The sequence below is a fragment of the Coffea eugenioides genome, chromosome 10 (genome assembly GCF_003713205.1).
Source record: "Coffea eugenioides isolate CCC68of chromosome 10, Ceug_1.0, whole genome shotgun sequence".
NCBI classification, from domain to species: Eukaryota; Viridiplantae; Streptophyta; class Magnoliopsida; order Gentianales; family Rubiaceae; genus Coffea; species Coffea eugenioides.
The window spans coordinates 32,537,911-32,558,339 of record NC_040044.1 but is presented as its reverse complement, the minus strand read 5'-3'; the positions used below and the strand labels follow the sequence as shown (position 1 = coordinate 32,558,339).

General features: G+C 34.0%; 2 protein-coding genes across 2 annotated transcripts; both read right to left on the bottom strand.

Moving 5' to 3' along the window:
* Positions 1-4,208: 4,208 nt before the first annotated feature.
* LOC113750693 (MDIS1-interacting receptor like kinase 2-like) lies at positions 4,209-5,586 on the bottom strand. The gene is made up of 3 exons (XM_027294642.1): positions 5,031-5,586; positions 4,677-4,906; positions 4,209-4,271 (listed from the first exon to the last, which is right to left on the bottom strand). Exons 1-3 carry the CDS (start codon positions 5,584-5,586, stop codon positions 4,209-4,211), a joined length of 849 nt encoding a protein of 282 aa, XP_027150443.1.
* Positions 5,587-6,565: 979 nt separating this feature from the next.
* On the bottom strand, positions 6,566-11,761 carry LOC113750692 (MDIS1-interacting receptor like kinase 2-like). The gene is made up of 3 exons (XM_027294641.1): positions 11,595-11,761; positions 10,129-10,295; positions 6,566-7,317 (listed from the first exon to the last, which is right to left on the bottom strand). Exons 1-3 carry the CDS (start codon positions 11,759-11,761, stop codon positions 6,566-6,568), a joined length of 1,086 nt encoding a protein of 361 aa, XP_027150442.1.
* Between the last annotated feature and the right edge of the window lie 8,668 nt (positions 11,762-20,429).

Genomic DNA, 20,429 nt, shown 5'->3' with positions numbered 1-20,429 from the left:
GTGATGTAGATAGGATTTTCCATGTTTATGTTTTGTGCGTGTTGTTTTGGTTAGCAGTCGTACGATGAATCGGAAACACTAAAAGAACGGGCCTCAAACTCATTCATTTACTGCAACAACAGATAGACCTATACACTACTCGTGTTTTAGAAAAATAAAAAGCTCAATTAAACAGGACTTTATCCCTTCTACCACGGCAATCAATCGAGATGGCGTCAATTTCCATGGAATTTATATGTTACTGGTTCTTTTCTACACAAGACTAAAGTCTCAACATCAAGAGTCAAGCCAACCAAAGTCAAGTTCTGAGCCCTGACGTTTCAATTAAGTTGAAGGGCCGAACAGCCAAACACTTGAGCGTGTCAACTTTTCCACAGTTTTTTTTTTCTTTCTTTCTTTGCACTCCTCTCGTTTTCTTCTTCCAAGATATCTTAATTACTTCAACATGTTCTCTTGCCGTGCAAAATACTTGCATTCGGATGCCCCTTCCTACCTTAACTCCTAATATTGTCAGCCATTCAGAAACTAAATATGTATTTATAGAGACAAATGATTGTTCTTGCTATAAGGCAGGGGAAAGAAAGACCAGATCACACTTATTATAGAAATTAATCTTAGATAAATTCCAACTCAGGAAAATCAATGAAGCTACCGAGATTTGAATCCCGAGGGAGAGCTTCGTTGATTTGGCTTTCATGAAAACGCTATTCATTGAGTATCCAGTGGAGGAAGTTATGCCATATAGGTATGAATGGTCAAGTGGCTGATCAAGTTCGAAATGCAATGAGGAATTTGATCGTCAAAAGTTGATGGTACTTGACAGTTTGAGGTGCACAACTGATGCAAGCATTCCAACTTCTTCAGGAATGGGTCCTAAAACATTAAATCATTGCTACGTGACAAATTAAAATACAGGTCTACAAGGAAAGTGAGATGCCCAATTTCGTCAGTAGTGGAACTCGAAAGCTGATTATGACTGAGAAAATGGTAGTCAACCTCTGCTCAATTCTCCTACAAGATTGTAGAATTTGATTGGTAAGGGTATTATTACATGAAAGATGGAATTCCACTAGAATTTTGTTTTTATCCATCCCGATACTTTCAGAATAGGTCCCCAAAGAAAAGTATATATAATGTGTGTGTACATATATATACATATACACACACTAGTAATGGAGCACGTATTTTGCACATGAACATGATGCTTTTAGATTTTTTTCTTTAAAATTTTTAGAAAATCAATTATTTTGAAGGAATAAATGTAATTGAGACAAAAAATGTGATATTTAATAGTTATATTATTTTATATTTTTTTGAACTTAGTTTGCCCTAACCAATATAAATGCACAAGCAACAAATTATTTTTTATTCCAAGAGTACTTTTATTTTATAACAATATCAATATTTGCATCTTTTGGTTAAATTTAGATGACCTAAATGTTCTTTTTTATGCCATTTGAGTTTAAATTTTTAACTTTTTGAATAATTTGTTGCTCCTTTTTAAGTCATTCTATGAATTGTTTATTAGTTTTAGTGAAATTTTCTAATTATTATTATTATTTTTTGCTAATGGTGAATTGTAAAATGATCTATAGTGTTATTGTAATCATAATAGTATCTAAATATATTGAAATTCCATTGTTCAAAATTAAATAGCTTAACTTTGAAAAGAATTGTTTTCATTTGGAGAAATTTATTTTTATTTCTGACTGATGACATGCTTTATGATTATAGCGTTTATATGATTAAGAATTGTAAGATATTAAGATTATTCATTATATAATAGTCAAACTGAACTTGGATATATTTTTATTCACCTTTGAAGTACTCCTTGAAATTGATATTTTATAAAAAAAATGTTTTTTGGCTTAATTCACCTTAATTCAAAAGGATGTTTCACCTTTGTAATTAGTATTATGATTGGCATTGATGAATATAATATTATTCATTAGTTGTAGTTTAATACTGTTAGTTGTTACAAGAACATGATTGATAATGCTCATTAAATTTAATCTGTATTGCAATTTAAATAAATAAATTTTCAACATAAAACTCTTTGCCTACCTCGATACCTCTTTCCTATAATATTTTTAATTAAAGGTTTTTTTACTCAATACTAATACACACATATTAAAAAGGTGCTCTTAAGGCTTAATTTACTTGTATTCAAAAAACAAAAAGACTCTTGGTACTTTTTAAAAGGCTCATAGTACCAATTTATTATGTTTTGATTCATGTTTGATGTACTCTCTAAACTTGGATTTTGTAAATAAAATTTGTTCTTCTTTCTTTTGGTAAATTAAAAAGTAAGAAATCTTTCATGTTTGATATTATTTAAAAATCTTTCATGTTTAAAAAAGAAAGAAATCTAAACTTGTGCTAGCATGTTTGATATTATTTATTAATGACAATGCAATGCAATTCGTCCATTTATTAGAGAGGAGTGTAGTTTTGGCATCATAAAAACTAATATCATTTTTTGCTTACACTATTAACAACTACGATTCACCATTTTTTTAATAATTTATAAATTAAATTTGTTCTCTTTTTCAATTTAATTTACTATAACTCACGGGAACGTTTTTCATTCTTGTAATTGTTGGCATAATTGATATTAATTATTGATGAAATGCAATGAATTGATTGTTCTTGTTTTAGTTTAATTCACCAGAATCACCACAATTCAAGGAATATTCTTTGTAACTGTTAGCATAATTCTTATTAATTATTATTAACGAAATGCAATGTAATCTGTCCATTTATTAGTGTTAGGGGCAATATTAGTATTACAAAGATTAAGATCAGTTTTTACTTGCACTCACACTAAAGACTCATCGTGTTTTTTATAAAGTAATAGATAGATATGTGTGTGTCTATATATGCCAGAGTTTCCAATTAATATAAGTGAGGAATTTGACTAAGTATCATTTCTTGATAAGATTGATCTCATTTAGGTTCAAGTAATTGACAATTCACAAAACAAATGCATAAGATATTGATTGGACCATTTGAGATGTTCTTTTTCGCTTTTCTTTTTTATTTTTTTTGTTTGTTAAACTTTTTGTTTTTGTGGGACGAGTTCTCAAGTTTCTTGCTCAAAATTGATAGGATACACAAATTTTTATTTAGAACACTTTTGTACCTTTGGCAAATTATACGTCATATGCACAAGGATTTGCAAGAAGCATCAAAGCATAAGAAAATACCAAAAAGGAATAAAAAAAAATAAAGCATAACAAATCCAAAACAACAAAATTTAGAGAATGCAATTACCAAAACCAGTAATTGAAATTTAAGTGCTCATATACAAAGAAGATACTTTGAGGGTCCCTGATATGATTAGTTATTAGAAGAGGAGGGGAAAAAAATTAGCTGTTAGATACATAGTAAATTTTATCAAGCTTCAGCTTTCAAATTTCCAAATTGTATTCTTAATATGGTTTTGGCTTTCATGGTGCTGCATTTAGTTGCTTGGTACATAAATATTTCTCAAACTAAGTTATATTTTATTTTACTTGTAAAACAGGGAGGGATGGAATCTAATAAGCTAAAAACGTTAAAATGAGATTTGAGTTTGACCTAGAATCTCTAATTCTTGGGATTTCAAACTCAACACTCAACTCAAACTCTAGATCAAAGCTATCTCAACGTAGTGTCATAAGCTCGTCGGAGAAAGTTTCTACCCTTCCAAACATTAGGACGAAAAAGATGGCAATGCGTTGATCAGGTCATCCTCCTATAGTTGCAGGCTGCAGCTTCCTCTGATTGTGAACCAAGTAATGTTAGTACCTATTAGAAATACAAAGGTCGGCCTAGTTTTAGTTGCTGGATTCCAATGCTTCTATATCCAAACATGTGAGACCTCTGAATGAGCAAGTGTTGAGACGTCTAATTGAAAGCTTTCCTGGTTCTGATTTTTCACCAAGAAGTAAGAACTCTGATGTTTATATGTGATGCATCATTACCATCATTGCCATGTTTGTTTATTTGAAACACACAATAGAAGAGTTTATTGATTTTCCTTAGAAGTTTATGTACATAATTCCCGAGATTAGACCTTTGTGACATTTGTCGTAGGCAAGGGAAAATAGAAGAGAATTTGTTGTTACTGATCAAACATCCAAATCTATTCTTCTACAACCATGCTAAACCAAATCACATCTTCAACATTATTCCTTTCCGGATGCAAAAGACTCTTCTAAACCTTTCTACCACAGACCATGTAGTCCAGATGCTTTCTTTAGTGCTCCACTTCCAGAGCTTGGCTCAAGCTGTTCAAAATATCAGATCGAAAAATTAGAAGATTAACAGTTATACAAATGCAGTACCTTGGGGTCAAGTTTTGAATGTGCAATTCATCCTACGTAACTCTCTGACTAAAAGTTTACCCCTGCTTTTGCACTTACATTCTATACATCCTTAAACCAGGGAATCCAAGTAAATTTTAGCCAAAATGTAATGAGTTGCAAACCCCGAAAGTTAGAAATTTCAGATAAAGAAAAGGAAAGATACATACACATAGAAGCTCTAAAATTTGTGGTTTCCAGATCAAGAAGTTGTCCAATTGTAACCATTGGAAATATGTTGAATTGAGTTGGAATTTCTTTAGATAATTGGACGGACACTTGTTTCATGGTCGGCCTCAATTGAGGATGGGGCTCTATACATGACAATGCCAGCTTTGCCATCAACACCACTAGTTTTGATTCTTGCTTACTTGGAGATGAAAGTCGAGGATCCACAATATCTTTGAGTAACACACTATATGCTATTGAAGTAGATGATGGTGCTGGCAATATTGACGATGTGAAATCACCTGGATGCTTGCTCATTATCACTTCTAAAGCCAATACACCAAAACTATAAACATCACATTTTTCATTTACTTCCATTGTATAAGCAAGTTCTGCAATCCACCAAATCAATAATCACTTCAGGCAATTATGTAGATGAATTCCTTCAACTTTTTAAATAAAAAAAACATAATCTAAAGATAAAAGCTAGATTACTTAGAGCAAAGAGCAGTGTACCTGGAGCAGCATATCCATAAGTTCCTGCAAATGCAGTCCAATTAGATGAATCAAGCCTGATGAGTCTTGCAGTGCCAAAGTCAGAGATGCGAGCTTGATACTCGGAATCTAACAAAATGTTTTTGCTAGATATGTCTCGATGAACTATTGAAGGAGAACAATCTTGATGCATATAGGAAAATGCATTTGCCATATCTTTTACCATGTTTGCCCTCTTGCTCCAGTCAAACTTGGATGCTGTTTCATCATTGCTCAACAGGTGCATCAAGCTTCCCCCTTCCAAGAATTCATATACCAAAAAAGTATGTTCTATACGTGTACAGAATCCGTACAGCTTCACGATGTTTCGATGCCGTAGAGTTGTTAGTGCACGGGTCTCATTAGTGAAATCTTTCAACCTCCTCAAGGTACCACCATCTGTTGCATGAAGTTTCTTGACATCAACAACTTGACCATTTGGCAACTGTGCTCTGAAAACACTTCCACATCCTCCCACTCCGATGCAATACTTGGGGTCAAAATTTTCTGTTGCATCAATGATATTTTCATAGACCATTTTTCCATCAAAGCTCTAGATAGTGAACAAATTTTCTGTTAATTCCAGAGGTTTATTCTCCACATGTCTCGTATGTGACCATGAAAGGATTAAAATGCCCACAACCACTGTCAAAAGAAACATGGTTCCTAATATTGGAAGCACAATTAGGAAAATAATCCTTTTACTTGTCCTTCTACTGATCCCTTTTGAGTTGATTGAGGGCAAGGCTTCAATCCGACAACTCTGCCACATAAATCTTTATTGTTTCTCAAGGCATCAAATGGAGCTTTTTGAAATGCAGTATTGTTGGGAAGAGAACCTTCCAATTGATTGTAAGATATATCAATAGATATCAGACTGAAGCAATGATCAAAGCTGGAGGGGATGGTTCCTGTTATCCTATTATGTGAAAGATTAATCTTCTCAATGCTTTTCAAATCGCCTAGCTCTGGTGGCAATTTGGATTCCAACATGTTTTGGCTGAGATCAAGAGTTTCTAGCGAGGGAAGAATTGCAATTTGAGAAGGTATGCCTTCAATGAGTGCATTGTGGCTCAAATTCAGTTCCAATAGCTGTGTGCAATGGCCTAATTTTTTGGAATAGGGCCACTAAGATTATTGGCCGACAAACTTAGATTTAAAAGTGCACCAATTTCTGATGGTATATTTCCTGTTAGATGGTTCTTGTCAAGCTTAAGCTCAAGCAACAAATTCAACTTCCCCAGACTTCTTGGAATGTTCCCATGTAAGCGATTAGAAAAAAGGTGAAGTTGTTGCAGGCTAGATACTTCGCCAAGCCCAGTTGGTATTCTGCCAGAAAGATTGTTGTTCGAGATCTTCAGCATTGTCAAATTCAGAAAGGCGCTCCAATTCCAAGACAACTCACCATAAAATTTATTGTTGCTCAAGTTAATATGGTCCACTTGTGGATAAACTCCAAAATCTTCAGAGATATTTCCTGACAGTTGGTTTCTTTGGACATTTATAGCTTTTAGGCTTCAACAATTTTTCAAGTTTCTTGGAATGGAGCCCACAAAGTTATTATCTTGTACTGTAAACCACTTCAGTGAGCCACCATTGCAAATGTTTTGGGGCAAATGACCAGTAAGATTGTTTTCATTTACTTGTAGCATTTGTAGATTGGTAAGATTACTGAATACATTTGGAAGAACACCACTTAGTTGGTTTGTGAAAAGAAAAAGAACAACTAGTGTCTTCATATATCCCAATTCAAGAGGGATAGCGCCATGTAAGTTGTTTTCATAAAGTATCAATTCAGTTGATCTTGTTAAATTTCCAATGGCTGAAGGAATATGCCCTGTGACATTGTTTCCATAAAGGGATAAAGAAGTTAACTTTTCCAATTTAGCAATAGAATCAGGAGTCTTCCCTATGAGATTGTTATTATACAACTGAAGAGTCTCTAGAAATATGAGTTTTCCAATCTCTTCGAGGATAGGTCCAGATAGATAATTATTGAAAAGATAGAGCAAAGTCAATTTTCCTAAGTTTCCAATAGACCGTGGAATGGGTCCGGTGAGCATGTTCTCAGCAAAAGAGAGTTCGACGAGTGATTGGAGTTTTCCAATCTCTTCTGGAAAGGGACCTGATAGCTGGTTAATCGCAAAAGAAAGGAGATTGAGTTTTGTCAAGTTTGTAATTCCTGAAAGAATACTTCCTGAAAGATTGTTTCCTCCTAAGCCTAGAATGGTTAGGTTGGTCAGATTTCCAATAGAGGTAGGAATTGATCCTGTAAACTCATTCAGTTCCAAAACGAGTTCAACAAGAGATGTGAGAAACATAAACTCTGTGGGGATGGGGCCATAGAATGAGTTATTGGAAAGGTACAAGAACTTAAGGTTGGTTAGTTGATTGATTTGAATTGGAATGGCACCAGTGAAATGATTTGAATGCAAGCCAAGATGGGTTAGTCTAGAAAGATTACCAATCTGGGATGGAATGCTTCCATAGAGTGCATTTTCATAAAGATCAATTATAGTTAGATGGGGTAGAGACAAGAAATTGAGATGATCAATTGTACCTTTAATGCCAGAACTAGTAATGTTAATGACTGATATTCTTCCAGCTTTGTTACATCGAATTCCAAGCCAATTGCTGCAAGAATTGGAAGAAGCCGACTAGGATGACAACTGGGATTGGCTATGACTATCAAGACTGGCTTTCCATGTTAAGAGAGCTTTCCCTTCACTTCCATTTCTTGATAAAGCGTCTGCATGCATTTGGGAAGCAGCATTTATTGCAGAAGTAGAAAGCAACTGTAGGATGGCCATGGGTACAAAAACTAAACTATTAACACTCAGTATTCTTCGGGATGAACATATTTACTTCCTGGAGATGTCCTCAAGAGAAACCTTTTGCTGTGAAGCTGGTGGTTTTCGTCGCATATAAGCAAGTATTTATGGAGTTGTAAATCCAAAAAATGGATCCCGCCACCAAAGATCAATTCCAATCCTCATCTATGTAGCAAAAAAGTCCTGGTTCTTAATGAATTACTACTTGACATAGATGACAGACATTGATTACATGTATCACAAGTTGAATGCATTTATGCATTTGTTGAGAGCATTCATGTAATACCAACATTTAGCTTTTGCTTTAGAAATATAATCTTCATTGAATTTAATTTTATTAATTTTCATAAGGACTAAATTTGATTCATTAAAGTTTAAAGTCAATAATTTGAAATTTTTTGAAGTTTTCTTAATGATTATGCTAATGTATGCTTTATGAGCGTTACCATTTCTATTAAACCTATTGTTTTCTAGAGTTTGCCTTTACCTTATGTATTAGAGAATTAAATCATATGGTGTTTTAAGAGAGAATCAATGGAAGTAATATATGTAACTCGTTTCGTTGTTATTATTATTATTTTTTTGGGGATTTAACTAGTTTCTTCAGTGGTTCACATAATCGGACACAAATTTTGGGTATAATGCACATAATCATGTTCCATAATGATCAATTGACAGAATTAAGAATAAAGCTTTTAATTCATTGTCTATGACTTTGGGTTGATCAAAATCCACATTCACAAAAGTCAAAATTTGATGGACTATGACTAAGACATCGCTTATGATTAATTGGGAACTAAGGGTGTATCCTTTTCCTGTAGGTTTTGTTCTTTTCAAGAAACTTGTCAATACGGCTACTAAGCCTTTGTTTTAGTCCCGCCTTTAAGTTCTTGATGTTTTAATTGTCAAAGGCGTGCTTTCATGATTTGATAAAATGAAAAATTATTTGGCAATTAAAGATTTAGGTGGCCAGCTCTCCATCTCTATTGATTTCTTTATTCAGAAAACTTTAAAGAACCAATTCTAGAGTCTTAATTTAAAGGAAGAGTTAGTGCTTAAGGTCAACCTATTACTTTTTTTGGCTTTATAATGGAGCAACCAAGTTGGTTTAATTAATACTTAGTGCTTAACTGATAATCGTTGACTAATCATTTACTCTAAGATTGAGAAATCTTTGAATTTTGGGAGTAATTAACAGTTAACCAAAGACGTAGATAATCTGTGCCATCATTCAGTTGGAAAAAAGACGTGGATAATCTCGCTTAATAATCGCTCAATAAGCTCGCAAGTACCTTGCAATAGTGAACGATTTTTTTAACCCTCAATAAATTTCGAGTTTGCTCGCAAGCACCCTGTAATGTTGAGAATAGCATTCTCAAGCGATTTTCAGCTTGATTTTTCATATTTTTTTTGCAGACGAATGTTGAGAATAGTATACTCCGGCAGTTTTCAGATTATTTAACGCCAGTCGCTAATCAAGGCGTGATTGACTCTTGTTGGGCGTTTCTAATCATTGACATAATTGCAATTTATTATTATATGGAATAGGAGGAACACGTGAACAAAATTTTAGTACCGTTGTCGAGGCAACAGCTCGTAGATAAGGCACCGGAGATGCCGAAGAAGAGGAGATGCATGAAGAGAGTTACGCAAATAGTTTAGAAAATTGTTCGAGTACGTTCAAAGGAATGAAATATATTTCCAAAATGCGTATCTAAGTTACGACTATTATAGGGATCAGGATATGGTGGCACTAGATCCAAATTGTTGAAAATATACGGTATTTAGATGTAGGATGATTTCTAGGAACGAGACATATTGGACATTGAAAGATCGATTGGTCCTGGCTAATTTGAGATATGCAACGGTGTTTCAACTTTGGAAATATTTTACAAAAGTATGGGAGGGGGACTGCTTGGCAAGGAGGCAAAGAATTAATAGTTGTTCCAGACTTCAAGCAAACAAAAAGATATAAGATTAATAGTTGCGTCGGGGACCGTTAGTACCGGTAAGTCCTATCTGAATGTAGCTGATTGTTACGACAGATTATAACCTATTGGTTGACTAGGCATATAAGAAAATAAATTTAATAGTAAATGTTCATACTTTGAATACTAATGATAATAAATATAGTAGTCCATAGAGGAAAACAATACCAACACTAAAAGTTTAACATCTATATTTAATTTAAAAATGCTCAAAAGCATGCTACTAGAAGCCAGTAATAAGTTGAGGTCAGAAAGAGATACCCAAATCATTAACACCCCCATCATCCCCAAACGCATCATCATTTCCAATGGCATCATTATTCCTAATCGCATCTCCCAATAGTTTAACATCCTCAGGGATGCAAAAATCGCTTAATAAGCTCGCAAGCACTCTGAAATAAGCATTACTTAATAAGCCCGCAAGCACCCTGCAATAGCTTATTGCAAGCTTATTAAGTAATGCTTATTGCAAGGTGCTTGCGAGCTTATTGACGATTTTTGCATCCCTGAAGATGTTAAGCTAATGGGGGATGCAATTAGGAATGATGATGTGGTTGGGGATGATGGAGGTGTTAATGATCTGGAAATGCTTCCAGTTTGAGAAGATAGAAAAGTTAACTCGGGAAGTAGAATCTCAATTCATTTATAGAATAATGGTCTCAATTCTCATGTTTTATATAAACTATAATTAGGAGAATAATCAAATAAGAAAGTTCTTCCTTTTGCCAATTTCTCATATTCCATCTTTACAATCCCCAACACAATAGTAAGCAAGCTAAAAATCTTCTTTATCTGCATAAAAAAATTAAATTGTACCCTGACAAACATCAATATCTTGAATGAAAAAATTTCTCAACTTGACAAAAAATCATGTTTTACTCAGGAGACAAGCTGCTTGAAAACTGTTTGTACTATAAGAAATAGAAAACAAAATCCAAATAATTCATAATAGTAATTTATTTCATGCAATCACGTCAATGCTTTCTACTCCAAGACAGGACATTGATCATTCAGTTTTTTGTGCTAACATGAACAGAAGATCATAACACAAAATACAAAATTAGGTATCAACTATTACCAGAAATTACTTTAGATCTGCACTCATTTATAATGTCGATACACTCATTTCTTCCCATGCTAGTGAGACTTGAGGCATCTGAAACACTAAAATTTGGAATGCTGTCAGATGATTGTTATGCATAAACAAGAAAGATATTGAGTGAACAATCCTACCATGAAAAAGAACAAAATAAAGATGTCTCGGAAGCGAAAAAAGGAAAAAATCAAACATCAATCATGATAATTTTGCAGCTTATTTGAAAAATAATTAAGCACAAGTATCAAAGAATGCCAAGAAATCTCATGCTACGCATTCACCATTGCATTGCCCATGATTATTAAGCAGTTTTCAGTTAAATATGTATAAAATCATTCTCCATACATTACCGGACAACACAAAAGATCATAGTCAGGCGTTAAAACAATATCAAGATGTAGAATAAGATGGTAAACTCTAAAATATCACCTCTGGCTTAGAGAAAAAATTACATAGAACCTGATAGTTTGTTAGGTCCTATCTGAATGCAGCTGATTGTTATGACAGATTATAACTTATTGGTTTACTAGGCATATAAGAAAATAAAATTAACAGTAAAAATTCATACTTTTACTACTTTGAACACTAATGATAATAAGTATAGTAGTCCATGGAGAAAAATAATACCAACACTAAAAGTTGAACATCTATATTTAATTTAAAAATGATCAAAACCAAGCTACTAGAAGCCAGTAGTAAGCTGAGGTTGGAAAGAGATATCCGGATCATTAACACCCCATCATCCCCAATCGCATCATCATTCCCACCCGCATCATCATTCCGAACCGCATTCTCCATTAGTTTAACATCCTCAGGGATGCAAAAATCACTCAATAAGTTCGCAAGCACCCTGCAATAGTGAACGAATTTTTTTAACTTTCAATAAGTTTCGAACTTGCTGGCAAGCACCCTGCAATGTTGAGAATAGCATTTTCAAGCGATTTATCAATTTTTTTCGCATTTTTTTTACAGGATGATGTTGAGAATAACATATTCCGGCTGTTTTCAAATTGTTTAATGCCAGTCACTGATCAGGGCGTGATTGACTCTTGTTGGGCGTTTTCAATCATTGAAATAATCGCAACTTATTATTATATGGAACAGGAGAAACACATGAACAAAATTTTAGTACCGCTTTCGAGACAACAACTCGTAGATAAAGCATCGAAAATGCCAAAAAAGAGGAAATAAAAAGTGCATGAAGAGAGTTATGCAAATAGTTTAGAAAATGTGTTCGAATATGTTCAAAAGAATGGAGTATATTCCCAAAATTCGTATCTAAGTTACAGCTATTATAGTGATGGGGATAGGGAGGCATTAGATCCAAATCAAGCACGATAATTTTGCAGCTTATTAGAAAAATAATTAAGTACAAGTATCAACGAATGCCAAGAAATCTCATTCTATGCATTCACCATTGCATTGCCCATGATTATTAAGCAGTCTTCAGCTAAACATGCATAAAATCATACTTCATACATTACCGGGTAACACAAAAGATCATAATCAGGCGTTAAAACAATATCAAGATATAGAATAAGGTGGCAAACTCTAAAATATCACCTCTGGCTTAGAGAAAAAACTACATAGAACCTGATAGTTTGTTAGATCCTACCTGAATGCAGCTGATTGTTACGACGGATTATATCCCATTGATTTACTAGGCATATAAGGAAATAAAATAACAGTAAAAATTCATACTTTGACTACTTTAAATACTAATGATAATAAGTATAGTAATCCATAGAGAAAAATAATACCAACACTAAAAGTTAAACATCTATATTTAATTTAAAAATGATCAAAACCATGCTACTAGAAGTCGATAATAAGTTGAGGTTGGAAAGAGATATCCGAATCATTAACACTCTCATCATCCCCAATCGTATTATCATTCCCACCCGCATCATCATTTCTAATCGCATCCCCCATTAGCTTAACATTCTCAGGAATGCAAAAATCACTCAACAAGTTCGCAAGCACCCTGCAATAGTGAACGAATTTTTTAACTCTTAATAAGTTTCGAACTTGCTGGCAAGCACCCTGCAATGTTGAGAATAGCAATTTTAAACGATTTTTAATTTTTTTTTCACATTTTTTTTGCAGGCTAATGTTGAGAATAGCATATTCCGACTGTTTTCAGATTGTTTAACGCCAGTCACTGATCAGGGCGTGGTTGACTCTTGTTGGGCGTTTCAAATAATTGAAATAATTGCAGCTTATTATTATGTAGAACGGGAGAAACACGTGAACAAAATTTTAGTGCCGCTATCGAGGCAACAGGTCCTAGATAAGGCACCGGAGATGCCGAAGAAGAGGAAATGAGAGGTGCATGAAGAGAGTTACGCAAATAGTTTAGAAAATGTGTTCGAATACGTTCAAAGGAATGGAGTATATTCCCAAAATGCGTATCTAAATTACAGCTATTATAGGGATCGGCATAGGGAGGCACTAGATACAAATCAAACTTGATAATTTTGCAGCTTATTTGAAAAATAATTAAGCACAAGTATCAAAGAATGCCAAGAAATCTCATGCTACGCATTCACCATTGCATTGCTCATGATTATTAAGTAGTTTTCAACTAAACATGCATAAAATCATTCTTCATAAATTACCGGACAACACAAAAGATCATAATCAGGCGTTAAAACAATATCAAGATATAGAATAAGGTGGTAAACTCTAAAATATCACCTCTGGCTTAGAGAAAAAACTACATAGAACCTGATAGTTTGTTAGATCCTACCTGAATGCAGCTGATTGTTACGACGGATTATATCCCATTGATTTACTAGGCATATAAGGAAATAAAATAACAGTAAAAATTCATACTTTGACTACTTTAAACACTAATGATAATAAGTATAGTAATCCATAGAGAAAAATAATACCAACACTAAAAGTTAAACATCTATATTTAATTTAAAAATGATCAAAATCATGCTACTAGAAGCCGATAATAAGTTGAGGTTGGAAAGAGATATCCGAATCATTAACACTCTCATATCCCAATCGTATTATCATTTCCACCCGCATCATCATTTCTACTCGCATCCCCCATTAGCTTAACATTCTCAGGAATGCAAAAATCACTCAACAAGTTCGCAAGCACCCTGCAATAGTGAACGAATTTTTTAACTCTTAATAAGTTTCGAACTTGCTGGCAAGCACCCTGCAATGTTGAGAATAGCATTTTTAAACGATTTTTAATTTTTTTTTCGCATTTTTTTTGCAGGCTAATTTTGAGAATAGCATACTCCGACTGTTTTCAGATTGTTTAATGCCAGTCACTGATCAGGGCGTGGTTGACTCTTGTTGGGCGTTTCCAATAATTGAAATAATTGCAACTTATTATTATGTAGAACGGGAGAAACGCGTGAACAAAATTTTAGTGCCGCTATCGAGGCAACAGGTCCTAGATAAGGCACCGGAAATGCCGAAGAAGAGGAAATGAGAGGTGCATGAAGAGAGTTACGCAAATAGTTTAGAAAATGTGTTCAAATACGTTCAAAGGAATGGAGTATATTCCCAAAATTCGTATCTAAGTTACAGCTATTATTGGGATCAGGATAGGGAGGCACTAGATACAAATCAAACTTGATAATTTTGCAACTTATTTGAAAAATAATTAAGCACAAGTATCAAAGAATGTCAAGAAATCTCATGTTACGCATTCACCATTGCATTGCCCATGATTATTAAGCAGTTTTCAGTTAAACATGTATAAAATCATTCTCCATACATTACCGGACAACACAAAAGATCATAGTCAGGCGTTAAAACAATATCAAGATGTAGAATAAAATGGTAAACTATAAAACATCACCTCTGGCTTAGAGAAAAAATTGCATAGAATCTGATAGTTTGTTAGATCCTATCTGAATGCAGCTGATTGTTATGACGGATTATAACTTATTAGTTTACTAGGCATATAAAAAAATAAAATTAACAGTAAAAATTCATACTTTAACTACTTTGAACACTAATGATAATAAGTATAGTAGTCCATGGAGAAAAATAATACCAACACTAAAAGTTGAACATCTATATTTAATTTAAAAATGATCAAAACCATGCTACTAGAAGTCAGTAGTAAGTTGAGGTTGGAAAGAGATATCCGGATCATTAACACCCCCATCATCCCCAATCGTATTATCATTCTCACCCGCATCATCATTCCGAACCGCATCCCCCATTAGCTTAACATCCTCAGGGATGCAAAAATCATTCAATAAGTTCGCAAGCACCCTGCAATAGTGAACGAATTTTTGAACTCTCAATAAGTTTCGAACTTGTTGGCAAGCACCCTGCAATGTTGAGAATAGCATTTTCAAGCGATTTATCAATTTTTTCGCATTTTTTTTACAGGATGATGTTGAGAATAGCATACTCCGACTGTTTTCAGATTGTTTAATGCCAGTTACTGATCAGGGCGTGATTGACTCTTGTTGGGCGTTTTCAATCATTGAAATAATCGCAGCTTATTATTATATGGAACAGGAGATACACGTGAACAAAATTTTAGTGCCGCTTTCGAGGCAACAACTCGTAGATAAAGCACCAAAAATGCCGAAGAAGAGGAAATGAAAAAGGCATGAAGAGAGTTATGCAAATAGTTTAGTAAATGTGTTCGAATATGTTCAAAAGAATGGAGTATATTCCCAAAATTCGTATCTAAGTTACAGCTATTATAGTGATCGGGATACGGAGGCATTAGATCCAAATCAAGCATGATAATTTTGCAGCTTATTTGAAAAATAATTAAGTACAAGTATCAACGAATGCCAAGAAATCTCATGCTATGCATTCACCATTGCATTGCCCATGATTATTAAGCAGTCTTCAGCTACACATGCATAAAATCATTCTTCATACATTACCGGGCAACATAAAAGATCATAATCAGGCGTTAAAACAATATCAAGATGTAGAATAAGATGGTAAACTCTAAAACATCACCTCTGGCTTAGAGAAAAAACTACATAGAACCTGATAGTTTGTTAGATCCTACCTGAATGCAGCTGATTGTTACGACGGATTATAACCTATTGATTTACTAGGCATATAAGGAAATAAAATTAACAGTAAAACTTCATACTTTGACTACTTTGAACACTAATGATAATAAGTATAGTAATCCATAGAGAAAAATAATACCAACACTAAAAGTTAAACATCTATATTTAATTTAAAAATGATCAAAATCATGCTACTAGAAGCCGATAATAAGTTGAGGTTGGAAAGAGATATACGAATCATTAACACTCTCATCATCCCCAATCGCATTATCATTCCCACCCGTATCATCATTTCTAATCGCATCCCCCATTAGCTTAACATCCTCAGGGATGCAAAAATCACTCAATAAGTTCGCAAGCACCCTGCAGTAGTGAACGAATTTTTTAACTCTTAATAAGTTTCGAACTTGCTGGCAAGCACCCTGCAATGTTGAGAATATCATTTTAAACGATTTTTAATTTTTTTTTCGCATTTTTTTTGCAGGCTAATGTTTAGAATAGCATACTCCGACTGTTTTCAGATTGTTTAACGCCAGTCACTGATCAGGGCGTGGTTGACTCTTGTTGGGCGTTTCCAATCATTGAAATAATTACAGCTTATTATTATGTAAAACGGGTGAAACACGTGAACAAAATTTTAGTGCCGCTATCGAGACAACAGGTCGTGGATAAGGCACCGGAGATGCCGAAGAAGAGGAAATGAGAGGTGCATGAAGAGAGTTACGCAAATAGTTTAGAAAATGTGTTCGAATACGTTCAAAGAAATGGAGTATATTCGCAAAATGCATATATAAGTTACAGCTATTATAGGGATCGGGATAGGGAGGCACTAGATCCAAATCAAGCATGATAATTTTGCAGCTTATTTGAAAAATAATTAAGCACAAGTATCAAGGAATGTCAAGAAATCTCATGCTATGCATTCACCATTGCATTGCCCATGATTATTAAGCAATTTTCAGCTAAACAAGTATAAAATAATTCTCCATACATTACCGGACAACACAAAAGATCATAGTCAGGCGTTAAAACAATATCAAGATGTAGAATAAGATGGTAAACTCTAAAACATCACCTCTGACTTAGAGAAAAAACTGCATAGAACCTGATAGTTTGTTAGGTCCTATCTGAATGCAACTAATTGTTACTACGGATTATAACCTATTGGTTTACTAGGCATATATGAAAATAAAATTAACAGTAAAAATTTATACTTTGACTATTTTGAACACTAATGATAATAAGTATAGTAGTTCATAGAGAAAAATAATACCAACACTAAAAGTTGAACATCTATATTTAATTTAAAAATACTCAAAACCTTGCTATTAGAAGCCAGTAATAAGTTGAGATTGGAAATAGATATCCGGATCATTAACACTCCCATCATCCCCAATCGCATTATCATTCCCACTCGCATCATCATTTCCAACCGCATCCCCCATTAGCTTAACATTTTCAGGGATGCAAAAATCACTCAATAAGTTCGCAAGCACCCTGCAATAGTGAACGATTTTTTTAACTCTCAATAAGTTTCGAACTTGCTGGCAAGCACCCTGCAATATTGAGAATAACATTTTCGAGCGATTTTTAATTTTTTTTTCATATTTTTTTTACAGGCTGATGTTGAGAATAGCATACTCCGGCTGTTTTCAGATTGTTTAATGCCAATTACTGATCAGGGCGTGATTGACTCTTGTTGAGCATTTTCAATTATTGAAATAATCGTAACTTATTATTATATGGAACAGGAGAAACACGTGAACAAAATTTTAGTGCCGCTTTCGAGGTAACAACTCGTAGATAAGGCACCGGAGATGCCGAAGAAGAGGAAATGAGAGATGCATGAAGAGAGTTACGCAAATAGTTTAGAAAATGTGTTCGAACACGTTCAAAGGAATGGAGTATATTCCCAAAATGCATATCTAAGTTGCAGCTGTTATAGGGATCGGAATAAGGAGGCACTAGATCCAAATTATCAAAAATATACGGTATTCGGATATAGGATGATTTCTATGGACGAGACATATTAGACGTTGAAAGATTGAAACCGGTCTTGACTAATTTGAGATATGCAACGATGTTTCAGTTTTGAAAATATTTTACAAAAGTATGGGAAGGGGACTGCTTGGCAAGGAGACAAAGAATTAATGGTTGTTTCAGACTTCAAGCAAGCAAAAAGATATAAGAATACATATCATGTGGTACTATTGGTTGCGTAGGGGACCGTTAGTGCCGGTAAGTCCTATTTGAATGTAACTGATTGTTACGACGGATTATAACTTATTGGTTCACTGGACATATAAAAAAATAAAGTTAACAATAAAGATTCATGTTTTGATTACTTTGAACACTAATGATTATAAATATAGTAGTGCATAGAGGAAAACAATACCAACACTAGAAGTTGAATATCTATATTTAATTTAAAAATATTCGAAAGAATGCTACTAGAAGCTAGTAATAATCTGTGGTTGGAAAGAGATATTCAGATCATTAAAACCTCCATCATCCCCAACCGTATCATCATTCTCAACCGTATCCCCCATTAGTTTAACATCCTCAAAGATGCAAAAATCGCTCAATAAACTCGCAAGCACCCTGCAATAACGAACGATTTTTTCAACTCTCAATAAGTTTCGAGCTTACTCGCAAGCATCCTGCAATGTTGAGAATAGCATTCTCAAGCGATTTTTAACTTGTTTTTTCACATTTTTTTGCAGGCTGATGTTGAGAATAGCATGCTCCGATAGTTTCCAAATTGTTTAACGTCAGTCGCTGATCAGGGTGTGATTGACTCTTGTTGTGCGTTTTCAATCATTGACATAATCCCAACTTATTATTATATGAAACAAGAGGAACACGCGAATAAAATTTTAGTGACGCTGTCGAGGCAACAGCTCGTAGATAAGGTACTGGAGATGTCGAAGAAGAGGAAATGGGAGATGCATGCAGAGAGTTACGCAAATAGTTTAGAAAATGTGTTCGAATACGTTTAAAGGAATGGAGTATATTCCAAAAATGCGTATCTAAATTACGACTATTATAGGGATCGGGATAGGGAGACACTAGATTCAAATTGTTGAAAATATACGGTGTTTGGATGTAAGATGATTTCTAGGGACGAGGCATATTGGATGTTGAAAGACCGATCGATCCTGACTAATTTGAGATATGCAACGGTGTTTCAGTTTTGAAAATATTTTACAAAAGTATGGGAGGGGGACTGCTTGGCAAGGAGGCAAAGAATTAATGGTTGTTCCAGACTTCAAGCAAGCAAAAAGATATAAGAATATATATCATGTTGTATTATTGGTTGCATCACGAATCGTTAATGCCGGTAAGTCCTATCTGAATACAACTGATTGTTACGACGGATTATAACCTATTGGTTCACTAGGCATATAAAAAAACAAAGTTAACACTAAAGGTTCATACTTTGAATACTAATGATAATAAGTATAGTAATCCATAGAGAAAACAATACCAACACTAAATGTTTAACATCTATATTTAAATTAAAAATGCTCAAAAACATGCTACTAGAAGCCAGTAATAATCTGAGATTGAAAAGAGATACCCGGATAATTAAAAACCCCATCATCCGCAACCGCATCATCATTTCCAACGGCATCATCATTCCAAATCGCATCCCCCAGTAGTTTAATATCTTCAAAGATGCAAAAATCGCTTAATAAGTTCGCAAGCACTCTGCAATATATGCTTGAGAGGTTATTAAGCGATTTTTGTATCCCTGAAAATGTTAACATAATGGGGGATGCGATTGGGAATGATGATGTGGTTGGAAATGATGATGCGGTTGGAGATGATGGGGGTGTTAATGATCCGGGAATGCTTCCAGTTTGAGGAGATAGAAAAGTTAAGTTGGGAAGTAGAATCTTAATTCATTTATAGAACAATGGTCTCAATTCTCATGCTTTATATAAATTATATTTAGGAGAATAATCAAATAAGAAAATTCTTCATTTTGCCAATTTTTCGTAGTCCATCTTTACAATTCCCAACACAATAGTAAGCAAGTTAAAAATTCTCTTTAACTGCATAAAAAAACTAAATTGTACCCTGACAAACATCAATATCTTGAATGAAAAAATTTCTTAGCTTGACAAAAATCATGTTTTACTCAGACGACAAGCTGCTTGAAAACTGTCTGTGCTATAAGAGACAGAAAACAAAGTCCAAACAATTTATAATAGTAATTTATTTCATGCAGTCACATCAATGCTTTCTGCTCCAAGGCATGACATTGATAATTCAGTTTTCTGTGCTAACATGAATAGAAGATCATAACACAAAGTATAAAATTAGGTATGAACTATTACCAGAAATTACCTTAGATCTGCACTTATTCATAATGTTGATACATTCATTTCTTTCCATGCCAGTAAGACTTAAAGCATCTGAAACACTAAAATTTGGGATGC